At 47.2% G+C, this 18831-nt stretch overlaps 1 protein-coding gene across 1 annotated transcript in view; it reads right to left on the reverse strand.

The window, feature by feature from the left end:
• Positions 1–3301: 3301 nt before the first annotated feature.
• The window catches only part of Erc1 (ELKS/RAB6-interacting/CAST family member 1), a 288788-nt gene continuing 273258 nt past the window's right edge, over positions 3302–18831 (reverse strand). The window contains 1 exon segment of the mRNA XM_076940435.1: positions 3302–8182. Within this exon segment, the coding sequence (XP_076796550.1) occupies positions 8045–8182 (138 nt within the window). The 3' untranslated portion in view covers positions 3302–8044.

Genomic DNA, 18831 nt, shown 5'->3' on the forward strand with positions numbered 1-18831 from the left:
AGCCTAGCTGGTAACCTGTTCTACCTCTGAACTCCATGTGTGCCTGCCTTCATGGTCAAGGCCTGTGTTGGTTCTTTGTCAGCATAGTGGGGACAGCATTCTGTCTGCCTCAGGAACAGCGCCTCCTAGCAGGCAGGGCCTTGTGGGAATGTTGGCATGGTGCCAATGTAGAACCAGCTTGGGGAGAATGGCATCAGACAGTGAGCCTGCTCACGGCTGTGGGTACCTGTGTCTTAGTCCACTCTCTGATGCGGTAACATGCTGTCTAAGTGCAGTTTGTTAGGAATAAAGAAAGATTGGTTTGATAGGAAGTCTGAACGGATGGGGCTGCCATCCTCTTGTATCTGCTAAGGCCTCTTTGTACGTGCTAACACATCGGAAGACACCACATTGCTGATGGGTTACTGTGACAGCTAGGGCCTCTTTCTCCATAATGGGGTACCATCCTCGTGACGTCATTGAATTACCTTGCAAAAACCTTACCTTTAACACCATCAACACAAATTTGGAAGTTAAGTCTCCAACACATGAACACAAACATACCATTGTACCCCCATGAACCACTGTGTGCTGTGGGGGCAATTGTCTACTCCCACGTTGACACAATAAAGGGGTGCTCTATATACCAAATAACACTGGCAAGGTGCTGCCAGTTTCTATCCTATCATTCCTTCTCAGTAAAGTTTAGCCTGAAGATGGCTAGGACATTAAGTGATTAACTGCTTGTTTCCCAAAGCCCAACAGAGCACAAGACCATGTGATTCAGATCCATCCTGATAGTGAGCAGGGCTGGCCCATCATTTCTATTTCCTCTGAACCCTTAGCCAGCATATAGCCCTGATGCCTCCAGCCTTCTGTCTGGTGTGACTATTCCATTCCCTGGCCCGGAACCTCTGATAGGAACATGGGCTCTGTGAGGAGCCAGAACCTCCTGGAAATCCATTCACAGGGGAGTGATCCAGGCCTGTCACTAGTTGACTGGGTAGCTCTGGGCTATTTAGCTTGCATTTTAGCTTCCCTACCAGAAAATGTATGCTTGACTACCTGGCTGGCAGTGGGCACTGTGCTGTCACTACTCAGTGCAGGGATGCTGGGTACTGCTCTTAGCAGCTTCTCCCTTCCAGGCCCCAGGAGCGTCTGTCAGCCTCAGAGAGCACGGCACTGATTTTCCAAGGCTGCAGCACTCACTCTCTTTCCTTCTTCTTGTTTAGTTTCTTACCAGCCCTGCAGGGCTGGGGTACTCCTATTTTATGCATTTACACAGGGTGTTCAACTGGTGATGTGAGACGTTGCTCCCCCAGCCAGTCACACAATCAGGACAGTAGAGGTCTTTTAGTACACAGGCGTATCCCACCATCTGAGCCATATTGTAGTCATCATGTCTGGGTATTGCTCTTTAGTGCTTCCTAGGCCAACACAGGCCACTGGCTAGCCTGGGTACCGTGCATTCTGCATTGTTTTTGCCCATGTGATCTTCTCAGAGCCAATCACTTGACAACCCTAGGGGTCAAATTCATTTTGTAGTGAGCAACCCGAGGATTTGCAAAGTGCTGCTCTTCCTGGGTCACCCCAGTGGTGGGCATTGGGATTAGTCTCTTCCCCTGGCCCAGCAGCAGCCACACCTGTGGGGAAAACCAACTGGAGAGCCCTTGTCATGCCTTTGCTGGCAGGCCTGAGATCCTTGTTCTGTGCCTCATCTGAGAAATGGGTAACAGGGTATCCCCTGAGGGACTACTGCAGAGATGAGACAAGCCATCATCAGAGCCTAGCAGACAGCAAACGATCTGACAGTACTAGTCTTTGTACCCAGATGTTTCCAACAGGGATTATGGGATACCTGGTCCTGGGGAAGAGGCTCATGTGTGCTGACCACGAAATTTTACACAGACCTCAGAAGAGGGAGCATGGCTTCCTGGTAGACCTTGAGACCCTGATCCCCAGCTTCACGCAGCCCACCACACCCTGGCCAATCTTTTGTTTGGCCAAGCTATGTTCTACTCCTTGACCCTCTCCAATACACAGCTGGATCATTTAAAAACAGCTCCAAGATATGAAAAAAAGTAACCATGTGCCTTGAGAGTTTTCAAAATGGGCAACATAATTATGTATTATGCTCATGTCTGCTTGTATTATCATTAAAAAAAAAAAAACTGTGTGTACTGCATGGGTTTATGTGCACCATATGCAAGCCCGTGATCGGATGTGCCCAATCCTTTGCAGCTAAGTACTGGTCAACAACTGAGTGAATATATAAGTTTAAAAAAATGAATGGGACGCCCTGGAAACTGCTGACTAGTGTGGCCTGCTGTGCTTGTGGCTTTAAGCTGTGCAGCACAGAGTTCATTCTGCTAGTCACATCACTATTTCCCATGATGCAACCAGGCACAGCACTGTCCCTCAGTCTGGTGAATAGGCCAGGTACTCCTTTGCCTGGCAGTATGTCTAAACAGCTGCTCTGCCAGGAAAAGGACCTGAAAATGCTTTATTCTCTCACTTCATAATTCCTGCAGATTAACAAAGCCAGGTGCCATGATTTCCATAGAAGTGAGAGGGAGCAGAGACCTTAGTGAGACACGTCTCACTCTGTAGCCTAGGCTGCTCTCCAACCCCGAATCCTCCCACCTCAGATTGCTGGGTTCTGGGGGAACAGGCATGAGCCACTGTGCTGAGCTCAACATGATTTTCTTCTTGCTTCCTAACATAGTCATGGATAAAAAGTGAATCAGAATGTGAGCACCCTACAGTAGCCCCAGAACATTACCGGCACAAGGTCTCAAAAAGGCCCAGAGCAGACAATGGTGTCCACAATTATGCATGGATCTCCTGACTTTTACTCTTGGTGTTCATAATGCAGACACACAGACCACATCTGAGGTGACCATCACAACACACTCCTCCAGTAGGAGCCAGTTCTGGCCACACCGGTTCCTCTGCCATCTTGGTGTCAGCTTCTCCTGGGTGATGGATGCTTTTGTAATGTAATCAGATCTGATGTGGACAACCTACTTGGGAAGAGGGTGAAAAGGCAAAAGGAAGTTGAGAACTGACTTTGAAGGATAATCAGAGCTGGAGTGGGATCTAAGGGTGCATTTTCTGCTGAGACCAGCCCACCAGGTGAGAGAGACACTAGCAGGCCAAGTCGACTGTGAATCTGTCCAAACACAAGAGTGCTCAGATTCTAGCCTGCCACTGGAGCTGGCCTGCTGGGGACCGCTGGTCTCTTCCTGCTTTTCTGGATCATAACCAGTCTCGTCACAGGGGTAAGACCAGGCTAGGATAGGCTAAAGAAGGCTGCAGCACACAGTTTTTAAATAAGTTTATAATTTCCTGATGGATTTAGTTTGTGAATAAAAAAGAAAAAAAAATGAACAAAGTGTTTACAGTAATTACCAAGGCAAAGTTGAACAGAATACGTCTCTGTGATGTCATCATCAGGCCGGCAGTTTGACTCTAGGAACTGCACACATGTGCACAGCTGCTTCACACAAACCATCAGGATGCCACCATGGCTATCTACAGGGACTCAAGCTACAGGAAGCCACTGCCCAATGTTCTGGGCTCCCCACTAAAGTGCAACATGCCTCTTCTGAAGTAGGGGTGCAGAGAAGCGTCCACATCCCTGTCCTGGGTTTCTAGTCTGCACTGGGCAGCGGGGCCAATGGATGGCATGTGCCTCAGGTGGGACTAGATGCTTTAAAGGATGGGTGTAATACTGGCGTAGCAGGGAATAGGGGCTGGGCTGGTGTGCTTACTGGGGCATAGGGGTGAATCTCCTCGCCTCAGCCTGGCTCACTTCCTTCCCTGACTCTGACATCTCTGGAGTCAAGGGAGTCTGGGTCTAAAAAGCTTCAAAGAAAAAAAATCTAGGATCAGGAGCCAGAGAGAGAGCTAAGCTCTGAGGACCAACCATGGGCTCCAGGAGACCAGGCTGCTCTGTTAGATGGTTATGATGAGATAGCACCAAGTGGGCAGGAAGAGGTCCTGTGGCCTTGCAAGCAGGGGCTCCAGGCCCAAGCCCAGGTTACAACATAGCACTAGGCACACGAGGCTTGATCCAATGTGAGGGTGTGGGTGGTTCTGGGGTCACCAACTTTGAAACCCAGAGGTCCTGAGGATGAAGAGAAAACCCTGACACAACTGAGAGTCTCTGAGCCCCAGATTCTCATTTCTCCACTGAGCAGGTGTCTTGTTCCCAGGCAGTCACCTAACTCAGGTGTAGTCAGTGTGTCTCCCAAGGGCTGGCCTGGCTACCACTGCACCAACCTAGAGGGGGAGGAGCTAGGCTGCCCATAGCTTGAATTCCTTTGTTAACATGATATTTATGGGTTTGCATCTTTTAAAACACAGCTCTTTAATTTCTTAGTTCTATAACTACTTTTTTAATATTTTAATATTCTCAACAATGGACACAATGTAACTGCCCCGTTCTCTGAATCACACAAACAATATCAACAAGCAGAGAAACGAGAGGTGGCAGGAGCAGGACAGGCACCGCTCCCTCAAGTCACTTATCCCTCAGAAGAGACAGGAGGAGAAACACCTACAACGGGGTCACAGCACTTGCCAAACACACTGGGAAGAATCAGGAGACAGTTGGTTACAATTTTGACACTAAAAAGTTTGACAGTTTCTGTTTAAAAAGAGTACAGACAGCCATTTTGTTCAGAAGGATCCCCGGGTAAAGCATGTTTTCTTTTTCCCTGAACATCCTCTTGGTTCACAGGAAGGAACATGTCTGAGAGCAGTCAGAATCTCCAAGACTGGCAGTGACAGCGGGTGCCCGACAGGCCTGTGGTGCAGCCTCATCCCTCTGGCTCCTTTCCCATGGCTCTGGACTCTGCAGGCAGGAGGTGAGGCAGACTTGAGAGTTACCGACACTGCTGACACAGGGTCTGGAGGGACTTAGGCCTGTGGGTGTCACATCCTATGGAGCGACATATCCTTGCTTTGACCCTTCTTCAAAGACCTGGAGGGAGGCCAGTGAGTCTGTGCTTCAGTCACATAGGAGGGTGTGATGCCAAGCCAGACCCAGTGTCAACAGCGGAGGGTAGGACAGTAGCACGTGAGAACCATCTGCACTGACTTCATCTCTCCTGAGAAAGAAATTGAGCCAACACTTTCTTCCCAGGAGGCCAAACAGATGGACAGGACACAGCCAGCCACAGTGGGGCCTCCAACACCATTGGTGGTCTCATTCCAGTCTGCTCTCCTAGGGTTTCTAAAGCCCACTGGTGAGGAAGAGGTACACTCAGGCCTTCTCTAGTGAGAATAAAGGCTGGCAGGAACTGGACGACCCCCTCCACATTTCTGAGTCGCTAAAGCCCACTGTCCCATCTTAAATGTCTTTAAGTACTTGCTAATCCCAGTCAGATGTGCCACCAGTCACTCAATGAGGGCTGGGGACAGAGTCTACTAAGGCATGCAGAGCTAGGAGCCCCAGGTTGGCTTCCAGCCCTCTTTTTTTCCTACTGTCACTTGGGGTAGACATTGCTGACACAGTGTCAGCTGGGACTTAGGCCCGTGGGTGTCACACCCTTCATAGCGACATATCTTTGCTTTGACCCTTCTTCACAGACCTGGAGGGAAGCAGTGAGGAAGGCCTGGAGGGAGGTGTGAAGGCTATGGCGCTTGCCGATGGAGTGCAGAGACAGGGGTGACCCTAGCCAACCTGCAGTGGGCTCTCGAGGCCAGCTACCTTATGGAACACACGTGCATGACGACTGTGCAATGGCAGCCATGCATTTGGTAAATACTGAATGGTAGTCAGCAGGATCTGAAAGCCAGCTCCCCTGTTAACTTTGCCCACACAAAGACTACATTTATGGTTCAACTTTAGCTCCAGTCTCCAGAACCATCTGAGTTGCTGGATCACCACCGAGGAGGAGAACCCTTTGCTGTGGTGCAGAGATCAGACAAGGTCTGCCTTACAAACATGACTTCTCAAACAAGCATGTGTCTTACAGGGTTCCTGCAACCTCTCTGGAGGTACCTGATGGAGAAGGAACTGGTGGAGTGGGTCATATGTCCAGTTAGTTAGGGTAGCAGATGGTACTTCTGCTAATAAACACCAAATGGGTACATGTAAGGAGGCCTGCCTGTGGTGATCCCTCACAGAACAGCTGGAGCAGCAGCTGGCCAGTGGCAGTGCTAGGCTACTCCTGTGGGCCTGGACTCTTCTAAAAGTTTTCTGGATTCCATTGTAGCCTGTGAAGCTGTTACTAGGTAGTGGTTCCTTATGTTAGGGAAATAAAATAAGATTCCAACTTTCCTATCCTGAAGTACTGGGGTCTTCTACAGGATTCATGGATGGGACAATAAAAAAAATTAAGAGAACCGAGCAGCAATGATTATCACTTTTTTGGCCTCATTTCCATATTCCTGGTGGCCAGGCCAGGACCTCCAAAAGCACCTCCATGACAGGTTCACGTAGAGTCCACCCAAACCCTCATGAGGAACTCCCTCCAGTATCCCACACAAAGGGACACTTTATGGCAGGGAAGAAGGGGAGCCAGGGCTGTGACCATCAAGTGACTGTGACAGCAGTGTCTGCATGATGTCCTAGGCTGAGGGCTGCAAGGGTTGTGGGCAGTGTTAAATTGCTTTGGGAGTGAAACTGGGCAGAGGGGGAAATGCAGGCCGAGAGGCCTTAGCAGCCTCATTAGAAGACAGCAGTGTCATGAGTCTGCTTCAGGAATGAAGAACTAGACTTGAGCTGTACTCTCTTAGTGCCTGACTATGTCCTCTACACCTGGTGGGTGGGTGGGGGGAATCTGCAAAATGCCTAGACATTCAACTGGGTCTGCGTCTGGTTTCAGCACAGCGCTGGCCAAGACCATGAGGTGTGCATAGCTGTGTTAAGCAGTCAGCTGACACAAATGAGCACATAAAGTCCCTTAGACAGAACGTTTCAGGGTAATAACGCTGACAGCAAAGACCCTGACCTACTTAATGGGCTCTTCCAGGAGGGGAGGTGGCTCACCCAAGCCTACAGGTGCCATGAGAGTAGAGAACAAAGAATGCTGGTCTGGGAAGCCAGAAGGGGGAAGGTATGTGTTCCCTGCCAAGGTTCAACTGAGCATGTCTCACAGGAGGTCCACACCGTCCCTACCGAGGCTTTTCCAAGTATGGGCTCTGTGCACACTGATGTGTACACAGAACGCATTTCATAACATTTTTTGAATGAATGAATGGAGGAGGGAATGCATGTTAATTAAGACAAACTCAGTTGTACCAAAAGAAGTTTCTAGGCAGGTACGAGGCCGTGGCTCTGGGACTGTACCTTAAGAGTAAAGCTGAGAAGGTGGGCAGTGGATCACATACTCCAGCAACCCCTGTTCTACAGCAGCTTGGGACAAGGTGGTGGGAGCAGAGAGCATTGTGGGTGATGTTCAGGAGGAATTGGCCTGGCCCTCCAGGACATCTTCTGAGGAGCAAAACTGTAAGCAATGACAACAGGGCCCTACATACTAAGCCCTTTTCTCTTCAGTCAGACATTTAACCTAAGAATGTAGCATGGGAAGGCCAAAGGTCTTAAAGAAGAATGATCAGGGTAACCACTGTGAATATCCTCCTCTTGTCAACTAAAAGCAGTGAAGGTGAGACAGGCAACAGGCTGAGAGCTAAGCTGCACGAAGCAGGCCTGTGCCTGGGTAAACATAAGGGCAGCACAGCAGAAAGGAGCACTCACTCTTCTCTTTGTCCCTGGTCACCTCTTCCCCCCAGGAGAAAGCACTCATGCTAATGCTTCAGCTTCAGGCTCCCAAAGCACAGACTGTGAGTGGGCTCCAGATGAGCTGACTGGCTTCCGGCTTCCTGTTCCTGGAAGGGCCGAGTGCAGCTCCCAGCTCTCCACTGCTGATGCTGAGGGCAGTTCTTCATGGAGACCCAGGAGATTGGTGCAGGCAACATTCAAAGCGGAAGGCAGAGGACGATGACAGACACAATGGCTGGGCTGACATGTCCAGCTGGCAGGGTCTGGTGTAGAGGCGGCTCAGACACCCGTTCCTCAGGTTCTCCTCTGCTTGGTCACCTTCCTTGGAGCATGTCAGGAGGACTCTTCCAGGGCATTGACCACTTGTTCGAGGATGTCAGGGCAGTGATCAGCTATCTGCTGGAGAATGGTGTTGGCGAACTCCTGCAGCTCGGCGTTGTCCCCTTCAACTCTCTCCAACTCATTCTGAAGCTGAAAGGGGAAAAAAAAAGGCAGGGTTTAGGTAAAGTTCAGGTTATTTGTATTGAGTGGGAATTCATCAGGAAAGAAATGACAATCAGAGTTGATGTCCCTGTATCAAAAGGAATGTTCAAAATGTCCATGTTTCTAGACTGTCTTCATGAAGGTAAGGCCCAGAGAAGTCAGTGCTGAGTCCAAGGCTGTCCACTGTAACTTCTAGTGCTGGCTTCATGTGGATGGCTGTGTCCAGGGTTCTGTGTTGCGCGTGCCTCCCGTGTCCCCCCCTCGCCCATGGAAGAGAAACACGAGAGGCAGTGATCGGGTAGTTACTACAAACGAGGCTTTACTCTGTATCAGCAGACGCGGAAGGGGTGAAGACAGGAAGAGGCACCGCTTAAATACACCCTAGAGTGACGTGTTCACTTCTGATTGGCTGTTCACTCATTACCCAATATTATGCCTCGGGATTGGCCAGTGACTTTGGCGGGCTTTCTGCCTTTGCAGCTGCGCAGTTACTTGTTTACTAGTGGAGATACGGGATGCCCGCACCATCTTGGAATGGCGAATGCTGACTGCGGCTCCCAACAGTTCTGGACTTACAAACCTGGGCGACTGAGGATCTCAACTTTGTGTGGTGCTCTGCACAAAGATTTCCCTTTGCTGCACACAGCTGTGCTTCTGCAGGGGCCTCAGATGGCTTAGTTATTCTTGTGCTGCTTTCCGTTGCACTGGATAGTCCTCCTCCAACTAGCAGTCACTGCGTGTCTGCACTATGCGAAGTCTGACAGAGAGGAGTGAGTCCCTGTGCTGAAATTCCTTGTAGGCTGATGGCAGGACAACAATATCAACAAGTAAGTCACAACCCAGTATAGTGCACCACAGAGGCGTGAGGACACGCTGGCAGAGAAGACACGTGGTTACTTTATTCTGGGGAGTATGAGAAGGAGCCATTAAAGGTGCCGAAGATCTGGGTCTCAAGAGACAAAGAGGGGTCACTTGGGAGATCGGAGGCAGATCAAAGAAACATTCGGTACACTGGATCCTACAGTTAGGAGTGGGTGGGGATGGAGTTGAAGAGATAGGTGAGGGCCACACTGTGAGTGAAACTAGAGCTCAAACACAAACTGGTGCAAACTACAAGGAAATCTTGCATTTTTAAATGGCACAGCAAGGCAACTACTTTCGTCTTCTTAGAAGGTGACTTGGACAGTTTAAAATAAAGCTGTTGAATGGGCAGAGGGCAATGCCCAGGAAGTGACCTTTGTAAGCACAAGACAGAATCAAAAGGGCTGAGAGACAGGGAGGACCAGACCAGGGGGCAGAAGAGGCACACACATCTCAAAGTCAGGTTCCATGAGGAGACTGGAAACCACCTGTGATGGGCTAGCCAAGGAATGAGCTGGTGACGTGGCCGTCCCAAATACCAGGCAGGGTTCTGGGGAAGGGGCGAGGGAAACTGAACACTGAGTGTCAAGTATAGTTTAGAACCCAGTTTAGAACCCAGTCTGGATCTCAGTGCAGTGCTGCCATTCATTGGCTGATGTGACCCTGACCCCTCTCCCCCTTCTGTAGGATAGAGCAGTAATATTTTCATAGGGCAGTTTTAGAAGATTTAATGACAACCCCATATGAAGGGCAGAGTAATGCCCACTGCACTAAAAATCCTTGAAAAAGGTTAACTACTGTAATTACTGTTATTAACTTGAGAAGATGGCTCAGAAAAAGCAGATTACATGGCAAAGAGAACAAAGTTTTCAGGATCCCACTGTTTGTTAGACTCTAGACATTCTGAGCCAAGAATGAGCTCGGCACTTCTCAAGTGCAGCCATCAGGGGGAGACTGGCAATCCTCTTTCTGCTGTCTGTTGACCCTGATCGAGAGGCTCAAGGACCATGTTAAACCTTAGTGCATCTTTAAAAGGTTCAAGACAGGAGTTAAACTAATCTATTTTCACCCAACAGTATACTGTGCTTTCAAATCAAATCCCAAAAGCTAACAACTAAGTGACTCTAGGCTCGGTGCATGCTGGGCAAACACTCTACCTCTGAGCTGCATCCCCAACATCCACAGGGATATGTTAAAGAAGAAAGTAAAAAATACTATAAAACACACTAACTAGAGGACACTACATGGTAGCATTGTGTCCACTAAACTTTGCTTGTTTTTTTTTTTTTTTTTTTTTTTTTTTCTGGGACAAAATACCTGACACAAACCATTTTAAAAGAGGAGTTACTTATTTCGGCTCATGGTTTCAGAGGGCTTGATCCATAGTTGGGTGTTAAGGGCTTGACATCATATGGGAGCACTACTGGGGAGATGGCTGAACCTTTGAGGAGTACCAAGTCTTAGGTTCCTGGGAGGAGCTGTGCGTTTGCAGGGGACTGTGGGCTCTGGGCTGACCGTTCTTGTTCTGTGTACTCCTGCCACAAGGTGAGCACCAGCTGTCCTGCTACAGACCCAACAGCAATATGGCAGCTGCTCGTGAGTGCAGCCTCTGAAGCTGAGACCACACGCCTCCTTTTTCTGTGAGACGACAGGCTCTGACAGTTGGTATGAAGAGGGAGCTGACACACATTCTGTATTTTATGGAATGGCAAACCAACTCCCTTACTGTAAATGCTATATAGTAAAAAATACAAGGGTTTTTTTTTTTTTTTTTTTGGTTGGTTGGTTGATTTCTGTAGTTCATAATTTGTAGGCAGCATGTAAGTTCCTGTGACTTTCTCTCTAGACATAATTTTCTTTGTATGTGTTAAAATCTTTGCATGCAAAGACACAAGAAACATTACTAACCTGCAAAAAGTTTGTTCCTATACATCAGTCAGACCTTTCTTTTCTTTTTAAAAATTATTTATTTAATGTGTGAGTGCTCTGCTGCATATATATCTGCCTGTCAGAAGAGGGCATCAGATCCCATTACAGATGGTTGTGAGCCGCCATGTGGTTGCTGGAAACTGAACTCAGGACCTCTGGAAGAGCAGTTAGTGCTCTTAACCGCTGAGCCATCTCTCCAGCCCAGTCAGACCTTTCTTTACCTAAGCTTGAAGTTCCTTATCTTAGCATCTTATTTTCCTGCTTATGTAAAATATTCATTCAAAAACTGTTTTTTCAATTGCATGGATACTGCAGGATTTTTGTGGAAGAACTGATGTGGTGGGACATACCTGGGGCTCCAGCTACTTGGGACGCTAGAGGGTCAGTAGAGGTCAAGTCTGTTGTTGTTGTTGCTGTAGTGTGTGTGTGTGTTGCACCCATGTCAGTGAGACTATGGCTCTTAAAAAATATTTTGTGGAAGAGCTGCTTTCTACAAAACTCTAATCTAACTCAGACACAGGAGGGACTGAAACTGAAGAATGGACATAGAGACATTATCTCCAGTGGAGAAAACAGCGACATGTACTTTGCTAAAACAAAGATTTCCAAACACAGACTGGAGTACATGAGAGCAGCAAGCCTGACTGCTCAACCATTCCACATTGCCTAGAGGCAAGGGCATAGTGCCTATGACACTGTGATGTCACATATAAAATATCCTGCCTTAAAATGACCCCACAGTACCCTTTATTCCTTCTTCCTGTGCCCTCTGGGCCACCCCCTCAGGTCCTCTTCCTCTCAATAAACTCTTCTTCCCAGTCTGAGGACATAGGGACCTTTCCAACATCCTGAAAAAAAGCCTCTGAAACTGTATCTTTTTAAGCTGACTGCAGCTTTTCACCATCAAACTCTTCAAAAGCGCATTCTCAGCTGGTATGGGAATGACACAAATGGTTCTTCACCCAACATGTTGTCTTGGAATGTTAGTGAAACCTCTACCTAAAAGCTATTAAGTATATTTACAAAAGCAAAATATGTCTTACATGGAAGGCTATAAGATGACCAAAACCCAGAGACTTGATACTGTATTAATTCTGCTCAAAAAACTCAGAGATTCAGTGCAACCCACCTAAAATCTTAGGCAGCTGTGTCTATAAGAAAGTTCAGGGAAAGCCCTATACAAACATGACCATTTGCTTTATGACAGGTATTTCCTGTGTGGCAGGGAAAGGCTGGATTTTCTGATACATGGGGCTACATGAAAGAAAACTTTTATCCATATTGCAATCATACACAAAATTAGTTCCTGATGGATAATAAACGTATGTCTGAATAAAAAGCCATGAAAATATTTAAAAGAAAACAGGAGGACTAGCCATGATGCCATATGCCTATACATTCAGCATTCAGGCTGAGGCAGGAGGATTGAAAGTTTGAAGACAGCTTGGGCTACATAGAGAAAACCCAAGCAAAACAGCAATCAAACTCACAAAAACACAGCAAGGCATCTGTACTGAATGTGAACCTTAAAACAGGACACTGCAAACACAATCAGCCATGCTGGTCTTCTCTGGACCCGTCCGACTTCAGCATACACAATGCCGAAGCTATCATGCAAAGATTCCTTCAACAGAACACAAAAGAACACTAACGGAGAAAAGAGAAAAACAGTTAATTTATATTAAAACTAAAGGCCCGATGTGTTGATCCAGGCCTGCAGTTCTAGCACTCAGAAGGCAGGAAGGGCAAGAGTTCAGAGTCACCGTCATCTGTACATTATGATCAAAGTCAGCCTGGGCTGTGTGAAGCCTCATGTCCCAAACTCAAAAAAAAAAAAAAAAAAAAAAAAACCTAAAACAAAGCAAATGAACAAGCAAACAAGAAAACAAAAACAAAGAAACCCACACAGAACAAAACGAAGAACTTTCTCTTAGAAGACACTGTTAGGAAAAGAAAAGCAGCTGATGGATGCAAGAAGTTTGCACGCATGCGACAGGGACTAATAGTGTGCTACATAAAGAACACCTATACACCAGTAACAGCCACACAACAACAAGCAAAAAGGACCAAGAAACTAGAATAGTACTTTACAAAAGACTCCGGTTGTCACTCACTCAGGGGCGGTGTCTGCAGGAAATGCCTGCAGACAGCAGAGCAGCTCATGGACAAGCAAATCCATTGATATTAATTTCTATAAAAATAATGCAATAAGATGATGTACTTGCATGTAACCTACATGGTTACCGCTAGATTACTCATGCTGCTGAATGCCACACAAATGCTAGGTGCGCAGCTGATACCCTGTTATCACTTAGAGAGCACAAGGGTAAACCAGTCCAGACAGAGCCTGCTATGGTACACAGTTGATACTGAAGTGCTCAAACGACAAAGGAAGGAGAAAAAAAAAAAAAAAAAAAAAAAAAAAAAAAAAAGCAAATTGATTAGCCAGGACTTACAGAATCTGGTCTAGGTGTGACGAAAGGCTGCTGAGGTATTGATACAGGGCTTCCTTCCTGGGGCAGTTATCTAAGGGTCCATTCATACTCACTCAGCTGTGCACTTAGGTTTTCTGTGCACGTTATAAGAAAACTGCCACCACTAGAGCTCCCCTGAGACACTGTCGGCCTGACACTGATAACCTCTTCTTCAGAAGCCCTGGCCTTCAGTTCAATAGGCCACAGCCTCTGGTTTCTTTCCTACACCACATTTCTCTCTTCAGCCCAGGTGCTGCTCTTCTCTTTTGCTTGTGGCACAGGAGACAGAGCCCAGGGTTTGGTATGTGCCCCCAGCCCTTGCATGCTCAGAAGGCGACCTAGCACTAGACCCCACTCCGGCCCTTGCTCTTCCTTCCTCTTATACCCTCTCTTGAGCAACCCTGTCTACATTTGGCTTTAAAAAGAGTCAGAGTGCCGGGCGGTGGTGGCGCATGCCTTTAATCCCAGCACTTGAGAGGCAGAGGCAGGAGGATTTCTGTGTTCGAGGCCAGCCTGGTCTACAGAGTGAGTTCCAGGACAGCCAAGGCCATACAGAGAAACCCTGTCTCGAAAAACCAAAAAAAAAAAAAAAAAAAAAAAAAAAAGAGTCAGAGTGAGTGTGGTAGGGCACACTTACATCCCAGCACTTGGGGGACTCTAAGTTTGAGACCCTGTCTCAAAAATAAAGTATAAAAGGATAACAGCAGGACCTAACTTTTGCATTTATTTTGAGCCATAACTCTTCTAAGTGATTCAGTGCATTAATACATTCAACACACTTTCCCTTCCATTACTTCCAAGCAAAACTGAACAAACTCCTGGTATCATAAGTGTTGCTTCTCGGTTTCCACCGTTACCAAGGCTCATCTATTTCCTTCCTGTCCGTAGGTCCATCTACATCTATAACTGTTTTCTTAAAGGCCCAGGTCAAAGACATACGGATAATCTCCTGTGTTCTGGGTGGAAGCATCACCTGTCAAAAAAAGAAGCTGCTAGCCTATTAGCTTAGGCAGGAAATAGGAGGCTGGTATTCTGGCAAGAAGAGAGAACTTTGGGATAGAAGGTACACCAGGAGATTTGCTCCCAATGCTGATTGAGAAGGGTCGCATGAAACTGAGGCATGAAACCACTTGGTCAGACTTAGAATAGAACAAACACATTATATAAGTTAGGTGCTAGTCAGGGAACAAGAAAAAGCTTATGGCCTAGGCATTTATTCATAATTAATTAAGTCTCAGAGTCATTATTTTGGGAACTTGGGTGCAGTTACACAAAGAAGTTTGTGACATGTGGCCAAAGCATTGGAGATTAACTATAGATTTTCAGTCAACAACAACAACAAAGAGACCGTCTCCCTATACTCACAGTCAGGAAAGCAAATCATAGCTGTGAACCAACCCACCCTGACCTTCCAACATGGCAGACATCTGAGGGGCAGCTCTTTCATTTACCAGCAGAGCGAAAGGCTGAGGTCTCAGACTCAGAAAATGCTCTCCTTGTTACTCCTGAGAAGATCCCCGGAGAGCAGGCTGGAATGGGTAGTCTTCTTCTTTTCCATCCCCTGAAATGACCTCCCTTCTCACACAGGTGACACGGTGTGGTGGCCACCGCTCCCAGCCTTTTCTGTGCACACATCCCATCCCTTGCTGGCCTGTGTTGTTCTCTTACCCACATGGGAATGCTCTTTCTTCTGACACATGCTCTCTAACTTTCTCATCCCTCATGGCTTAGCTCATCCCTTTCTTCTGAAGTGGTCCCCATTCAGAGGGAACACTGCTGCAGGATTTGTTCTGCCTTGTTTTAAGAGAGGCTCTGCTAACTCCTCAATTCTTTGGTAAACTCCTGGAGAGATTTCTGTTTTATACATGAAACTGTCTAGCAAAATGCCTGCAAATAGCAGACGATCTAAGAATGGCCAGTGAGTTAAACTGCAGGAACAGATACTATTTTTTTCTGAAGACATTTTCTGTTCTGTCTCTGCTGCTGGGCTGAGTACAGGCCCAAGTGCTCACAGCTAAGTGCTCTGCTACCTAGCTGCACCACTGAGGGGCCTTTAAAGACCGGTCCATCCAGGTAGGGTGCAAGTTGGAAACTCGGTGCTTGTTTCATGGAAGGGCCTGGGTTCCAGCTCCACAGAAACACAACAAAGAAATCAAATTCATATGAACCTCCTGGTGAGACAGGCCTGCCTGTGTTGACAGCACCCACTGTGCTCAGAATTCCCAAAAGATAGAATGCAGGGGTAAGTACAGGACACGAAGGGTCACTGGCAAGAACTGTCTAGCTTGGCCATTCTTGAAGTAGTGATGTGACTTCTAAAGGGGCCTGAGCCGAAAGTCCCGAATGTAGCAGTGACGCCATGTGGAACACTCATGGTGATGTGCCTTGCTCTCTAACACAGAGCTGCTGTCACAGACAGGAGGCTCAGCAAATCAGTGGAGCAGACATGGGGGTTCTACAACTTTCCACCCAACACAGGTGCCGTTGGGAAGGGTGGGCTGCAGGGTTGGTCAGCCTCAGTGCTGAGTGACTTACAGATCAGCCAACGTAGATGATACAATGATAAGAAACATGAGAGGCATGCACAGAGCAAGAGAGAACAGCTGCGGTGGGTTGGCTGCCTTGGGAGCACTGCCTAGAACATCTGCTCAGCAAACGCTCCGACTTAAGGACGGGACCTGCATGTCTCTCCACAGACAAGACACAATACAACTGAGAGCCACCAGAGACCCAAATGTAAGAAATTCTTAAAAGAGAAAAAAGTTGAGTATTCTGTAGATTTGGTTTCATTTCAAGATAAACTGCTGTGAGGTCAGAGGTTTTCTGACAGGTAGGAGAGGCATGTCCAGAGAGGTCTCTTGATAAGTTCAGTAAATGGCTGCCATGACTCAGTTAAGTCTCTTTTCCAGATGGTTTGGTGGTAGGCACAAAATTACACAGAATGCTTAATTTGCTTTAAGCAGACAAGAACTTGAGTATTTTAAAACAAAACAAAAACAAAAAACCAAAACAGCTAAATCTCAGGACACAGGCTTTGAAGCCAGAGCTGTAAAACTGACGAGGGTGGTGCCCTGGAGGTGGTGGGTCAAGTAGAAATGGCCTGCCTTGTCTAGACTTCCTAGCTCCACAACCCAAGCTAGCAGCAGTTTAGGAGCTATGGAGATACAAAATAAGCTTCCCACTTTCAATTTCTCAAACATATGGAATAAACTGCAATGTATTTTGCTACTTTGCCATTCTGAACAGACCATAAAGCTTACCAGATTGGAGGGACCGAAGAGCACAGAGGTTTCTCAATCGGAAAGCTATTTCCTACAGGCATCTGGTCACTGTTTTCACACTGTAGAATTTACTAGCATTGGTGCCAAGGAAAGCTAGAGACCAATCTTGAAGACTTTTAGAGCTTCCCCACAGGTTAAAAATGACACCCCTTTCCTTCCCCCGACAGTACCAGTTTATGCATTGAGATGAAGGAACTTCTGCCTTCTCTTTCCTCATACAGAAACAGCAGAGTACTTCATGCATTGAAGCATGAAAATCATGTAATTCCAGTATTATCTCCAATGTTTTTATACTTACAACACAGTATCTGTTAATCATGTACTGGATGAATGCAAGTCTTAATGTGGCTGGGCTTTTCAAGGTTAGATTGCCATTATTTTTATAATTCGTTTTCAAAGACTGAAAAGAAATTAAGGACCAGGGCTGTGGCTCAATGACAGGGCACTAGCCCTGGGTTACATTTAAATGTTCATCCTCCCCCAAGTCGAAGCTAAAACCAAACAAAGAGCTTCTCTGCCACAGCACTGGGAACACAGCAGCCCCTAGTCTTGAGTGAGATCAAACACTGAGGAGACAAACTCTGGATCTCCCTGTCTCTGTCCCTTTCCTGTCCTTCCCACTCCACCAGAGCCAGGCAAACATCTAATCACAGAAATACTAGGCTTACACATGTTGGAGTCAAGGCACAGTGATTCTGAAATTTCATCTCAGAGCCTGGAGGGAGCAGGGTGATCACTGGTTCCAGACTCCCCCTTACAGGTAAGACAATGGTCTGAAGAGGTCAAGTGGAGGCTGCTAGGCTGATGCGCATACTCACTTCAGGAAACTCAGCTTGTAGCACCCAGAGCCAGCCTGGGCTCAGATGTCAGACCTACAGTTTCCAGATGCATGCACACTGTCTGCAAGTGTTGCTAAGACACTAATTAATGTTTTAATCTCTGACCTACTTATAACCAGACACGTCTAAAATGCTTTCCTGTCTAGAGCATTTGTCCCTAGATGAGATAATCTGTGTCCCCTCTGTGACACTGTGACACTAACAACTCCCAGGTCTGTCTCTCCCAGGAGTCTGTCTTGCTAGGGTGCTCTATTTGTTCTGAATGTGCAGAGAGAGAGGACAGAAGGAGCACAGCAACCCTCATGACTAAGAAAGAGAAAACGGAAAAGAAGAAACTCAACAGAGCATTTGCTCTGCTTTGGCTGGTGTCCTATGCACGACTTTTGAAGGGCCAAGAGAATGGCAATCACTTCCTATAGGGGCAGACAATACGCCAGTCCGCCCTGGTGGCTTACTGAACAGAAGCATACTCCTGAGGCAAGGGGTAGAGAGTCACAAGGACATGTTGCCAAGTGGGGGATCTGCTTTATATGGGCTTGCAGTGGCATGATCTAAACAAACATTGCCAACTATCTAGAATTCTGAAAGTCTTGGTTTTCAGTTGATTTGGCAGTACCTCACATTATCTTTCAATCATCTGCTAACTGAAATGAACTGAGACTTGCCTACCATTTTGAAAATGAAAGGAAACAAACCTCCCTCCTCCTAAAGGGATCTACCACGATAACAGCAATATTCTGGGGAGCACAGGCCCAGGCAGGGGGGCTGGCCAGCCAGCCCCATGTGTTTAGTTTGGCTCTCAGAAATAAAGAATGTCAAAAGGGGAAAAAAAAAAAAACCACCCCCATACCTCTCTCAAACCAAACAATGGTGTAGGGAATCTAACGCTGAGGCTGTCAGGGTGGTAAGAATAAGGCCTTGTTGCAGCTAAGATTGAAGTGCAGAACCAGCATGAGGCCCACTCCATGTCCAGCTGGTCTCTCTGGCCAAGTGAAGGGAAGAGAGAAGGGAGCTTTGCAGCCACTGTGGCACGTGCACAGCACACCTATCCTCAGGACTGCCCTTACCAACATGTGCTATCCCACATTAGTGTCAGTGACAGGCAGAGACTGAGAAGGCTCCTGTGGTCGCCTTGCTGATCTTCTCATTTTAGTGCCAGCCTGATATGTTATCCGAATGGAGAAAGTGACAGAGGATCCTTCAGTGGGGTACACATGCCTGGCTTAGAAAAACAGAATCATGGGAGGTGTCTA

The sequence above is a fragment of the Arvicanthis niloticus genome, chromosome 9 (assembly GCF_011762505.2).
Source record: "Arvicanthis niloticus isolate mArvNil1 chromosome 9, mArvNil1.pat.X, whole genome shotgun sequence".
In the NCBI taxonomy this organism is placed as follows: Eukaryota; Metazoa; Chordata; class Mammalia; order Rodentia; family Muridae; genus Arvicanthis; species Arvicanthis niloticus.